General features: G+C 34.3%; 1 protein-coding gene across 1 annotated transcript; it reads left to right on the forward strand.

The window, feature by feature from the left end:
* Window positions 1-610: 610 nt before the first annotated feature.
* On the forward strand, window positions 611-3,296 carry LOC142356181 (uncharacterized; the record flags this gene model as incomplete). The annotated part of the gene is made up of 3 exons (XM_075408140.1): window positions 611-966; window positions 1,888-2,031; window positions 3,114-3,296. Coding segments are annotated over exons 1-3 (430 nt in total), but the record flags the coding sequence as incomplete, so codon positions are not given.
* Between the last annotated feature and the right edge of the window lie 1,803 nt (window positions 3,297-5,099).

Below are 5,099 nucleotides of genomic sequence, written 5' to 3' on the forward strand. Positions count from 1 at the left end.
ATCCTTTTTTTATACAGTTTTCTTAATTTTTTTTTAAAAAAACTAACATAAAAAATGTGAATTGAATGTGAAAAATGTTATTTTTCGGAAAATTTTAAGTACGGTGTTACAATTATCCGATAATTTCCTCGACAAAGATGGGAGTGAAAGTTTTTTGAAAAAAAAAACCTGATAAGCAAGTTTTGTCTTAATGTTTTGTAAATGAAACAAGGATGCTAATTTGATCAACTGAAGATTAGTTTAATGGTTCGAAAATGTGTCAGATTGAGAGTTTGTGATGATGTAATGATTCAATTTAAGAACTCCTCTTATTGACTCCCATTGTGTTCGTTGAAGTATTAGTGCTCAATCATCTTACCTACCCAAAACCTTATTGACCATGATTCAGAAATGAAACATTCTAAAAAGGTTCGTTTCTAGTTCAAGAAATATTTCTTCAACCTCTAGCTGATAATTCTTGACCTCTTCTAGAGCCTACTGAGATTATAACAGAAATGATATTAGCGAAATAACGGTATTTATTTTTGCTTTAATTTCCAACATGTGCAAACACAAATTTTATTAAATTCTGAGTTGATAAATTAATTTTGTGAAGCTTCATAAGATTAATATTTTATTAATGCATCTGAGCAAACTGCTAACAGCTTGGAATTTCCAGAAGTTGCTTCTTTTTCATTTTCTTACCATTTTTTACTCAAAAATTTCCCTTTAAAATCCCCATTTTCTATACCGAATTCCGTCTTAAAATAGGTATAATTAAATTTTAGTAAATTTATAGCGCCTCAAACTGAAAAAGTAATTAATTAGATATAAGTAGTATATAGTTAGTTAGTACAGGAGTGTTTGTTGGCGTGTGTTCGGAGATGCTAATCTTCGACATGGGTCGCGGCCTACTCTGTACTGAGTACAGTCTACTCGTCCTATTTGCCGCCACCATCTTTCTCCCGACCACCTCAGACGCTGTCGGTAAGTCTTAATTCAACCTTTCTATTCATCTTTATTTGCGATTATTGTTTCTTGTGATTCCCGTAATTTTGTGGCTGGCATTACAAGCGTCTACCGGTATCAAATTTGTGAGTAATTTCAATCATATTTAGCTGGTTTCCATATTTGTATCTTAATACATTTTCAGTACCAAAACTTGAAATATATTGCGAAAATCTTGATAAGAAAAAATTTCTTAACAAGGTCTAATGGAGAGATCTTGACAAGATCTTATCAAGTCATGTCAAGAACCTCTCTTGGCGCAACTTGATAAGATCTCAGCAAATACATCTTAGCATATAAAAGGAGTGGACTATATTTACTTATATTTAATCCTTTTAATTGGCCGGGATCACTTCATTTCAAAGTTTGTTTATTTCGGAACCGGTTGACGTCTTCAATGGGTAAGTAATAACTGGAGGCTTTAATTAGACTACCTCAATCAGACTATCTCAATTTCTCTTAGAGAAAGAGTAGCTAAATAATGTCGTTAACTCATCAAAAAACACAATTAACGCCTACAAACACACAAAAAAAACTTACACACACTCTCTCTCTCTCACACGCACACACAAACACACACACACACACACACACACACACACACACACACACACACACACACAAACTTGGTGTTGCAAATTGTCTATTTTGGTAAAAATTCGAATTTTTCGTCACTGTTCAACTTAATAGATCATCGATATTGTCCGCTTTTAACATTAAGTAAATCAATATGATCGACCTTTGATTTTTTTTTAAAAAAAACTAGAGATACCAATTTTTTATTACTTGTGGCAGGCTTGTTTTCTAATTCAAAACAAAGAAAAGCGCACCGCCAAACGGTGGCTCATTATGATTAAGTTGGTAAAATTTGGATTTGTTTATGATTATGATTTGTTTCAGTGTTTGGTGACAGTGGCAGCGATGGTAATGAGCACAACAACCCGGACCCGGACCCGAGTACATCCCAAATGGCGAAACAGATGGACCTCACGTCGCATGCTGCCCCTATTGTAGAGCAGAGTACCAAAAATATGGATCTGCCGCGTGAGCTTCCGATTTGAATTCTATTTTATATTTTTTTAAGATCCAAAAATCAAATTAATCTTCTTGTCTATGTTATGAATGGAGTTTTAGCTGAAAACAGCTTTGTTAAAACCTAGTGAAAAACATCATGTAAATTATAAAAAGCAGGAAACGTATAAAACAATTTGATGATTATGCGGTGCTATTATTTGACATAACACTCCTATGATTCGAAATAGCGCGACAAAACGTATGGTCCAGACCGGGTAATTAACGTCTGGGAGTGTACCTCCCCCCAGATAATAATTGCCCAATCATATTTTGACCCCCTCACCCCGGGTGAATTTACGCCACCGCTAGTTGACTACATCATTTGAGTCTATGGGGTCTAGGAAATATTATTTCAGTGGGGGGTTTATTTACGTGGGTGTTTATTTCCTATCTAAAATGAAGTGGGTTTTTTTTACGTGGGGGTTTTCCCGCAACCGGAGTCTATGTCTATTCCAATTATGATAGTTGTGACAGTGTCATCGCTGATCGTGGCCATCATCATACTCCCTGTGCAGGCCTAGGTTCAAAAGAGTTGGAACCAAATCTGATTATAGTTTAATAAGTCGATCTTGCGTATCTTGCTGGTTCTCGGTGCGTTCTATAATTGGGTTATCAACATCTTTCATCGCACTGGCCTCCTGGATACTCTTCCCGAAATTGAAACTCGATGCAATCGGTGGAATATTCAATCCCCCATGTCTCTTTCTGGAATGGTCGGCAATTCTTTTGAGAGAAAATGAAAGGATCAGGAGACAGATTTTTGAAAATCTTAAATGCATCAATATTGTTATATGTTCGCATTTTAGCATCTCGGTTAGCAATTTGCAGTCGGTCTAATCTACCTAAATTTTGGAAGGTAGTTCGGATTCTGCGCAAGATTGCTCGGTTTCGATGTTGATTTTTTGTCCAGTATCAGTATGGGTTCTAGTTCTTCTGGGCATAGTATTGTTCTATCTAATTTTGCTATCTAATATATGAAGATATGAGTTCTCTCCAGTAATATGAGTAATGCATAAAAACTTACTTAAGCACAACGTATTATATATTTTCAGCCGAGGGTAGTTGCACGATAGACGATCACTGTCCGAGCAATGCCACTTGTAATTTAACTACAAATGCTTGTGATTGTGATGAGGGCTTCCTCGGCTACAAAATATGCGAAGCGAGAGCATGCGACCTTGATAATGATCCCAATTGCGGCTGTGGAAACATGACGGGTTCCAACTACTGCTTATGTAAGTTCCCCTCAATCCTTGTCCAATTTTGATGGCTGTCCTTTTATAGCCCCCTCTCACACTTACACACAAACACGGTTTCAGTAACCTTATTGAGCGCAGAAAATTTGTTGCAACCATTTGGTTCACTTCTATGCAATTCTCGGAAAAGTGCACCATATATAACACTTATAGTCATTTTTCCCGAATTGACCGGAAGAATAAACATAAAAACTTCCGAAATATTTAACATATTATTACTAGGTTCTACAGAGAGAATGTTCAGCTCGAGAATTTTTTTTATTGAACCAGCTTGATATTAAGCCAAATTGCATCCATTTTTATCTGTCTTTTTCTGTTTTTATCTGGCTGCTTGATTTTTTCTTTTTTTAAACATTTAATTTGGATTGACATTTTGCGTCCGTCTTTTTATCTGGCATCTAAAATGGGTTAGAGTGTTAGAGTGTAGAGTGCTCTCTGAATCATAGTTTTTCAGGCCTTTTTCAAATCTTAATGGGTTATGTAATTTAGACACTATTTCATTCTAACAATCTTAATTGACTTCCAGAAATTATGCCCATTTTGTAGTCCAATTTAATGTCCTGGAACTTAGTCATGATATTGACAGGTCTCTTTGGCTATCTATTTGAAATTAGTTGAACTTATTCAGCAGCTTCCTTCCGTGTGTAACGTTTTCAACGTCTTCGGCACAAAATTTTAGCGCTCTTTTGTCGTTCCCCTTTTTTGTAGTTCCTTTAATTCTCGTCTCGTTTAGCTTTTTCCCTTTTCTGTTTTGCCGCCAGTTTTAATGGCGCATATATAATAATTGCGTCAATAAGTATCTAAAAATATACAATATGTTTTCATAAAATTTTCGATTTTTTGAGTTTCACTGTTTTCTTGTTTATCGTTTTGCTAAGCTTTAATATAGCACTAGACATTTCAGACCCTGTAGTATCATAAGTAATCATTTGGCATATTGCAGATTTAAATTCATTTGACTCATATCTATCAGTTTTCTATTGGATATTCAAGTGGATTTCTGAATTTTGACCGTAATAGTTGATTCTTGCTTTTTATGTTTTCCTGGCTCCCATACGCAAGCAAACATAAACATCATCAAACGAATAAGGCAACTGAAATTAAATGTTTAACGATTTATTTTTGTTTAACGATTAAAACACAAATGATTTCCAAAGATATTTCACAATTTTGTGTCTTCCTTTTTTGTTATACATTTGCTTAATTATGACATAAACTATGACATAACAAATAGAAATTTATATTGACAGGCTTCAAACACTAAATTCTATACAACGGATTAACTTTCTATAAAATAGTCCAGGTTAAATTAACCAGATAATACAATTTTTTTTTGAATTATTTTTTGTGCGAGATGTCTTTTATTACTCAATTTAGGTTGAATGTTGGGTCAAACTGAATTAAGGTCAAATGATGGGGCATGAAACATCTAATGGAAACTACATGGAGATCAACCAACCTACATATTTATAAGACATCGCGATACGAACATTAGGATTTGAAACTTAAGATTGTTATGATGCAGAAGCTGAATTCAGAGTCTCTTTATTGCAAAATTAGGTGTTAACTTAAAAACTTTTATCGTAATTACTATTTTTAGGAAAAATTGTGTTGTTAATTTGAGTTTTTAAGCAAATGGTTTGCTCAATTCATACTTTGTCCATTCTAGTCCAAATATTTATGGCAAAAAAAATCCTTATAATCAAAATATGAAAAGTGGTAATAGTCGATCAGTTGCATATTATTACAAAAAAACAGTCCAAAAAATGTTGCGCACTTCTT

The sequence above is a fragment of the Convolutriloba macropyga genome, unplaced genomic scaffold, assembly GCF_964194025.1.
Source record: "Convolutriloba macropyga unplaced genomic scaffold, txConMacr16.3 SCAFFOLD_4389, whole genome shotgun sequence".
Taxonomy (NCBI): Eukaryota; Metazoa; Xenacoelomorpha; order Acoela; family Convolutidae; genus Convolutriloba; species Convolutriloba macropyga.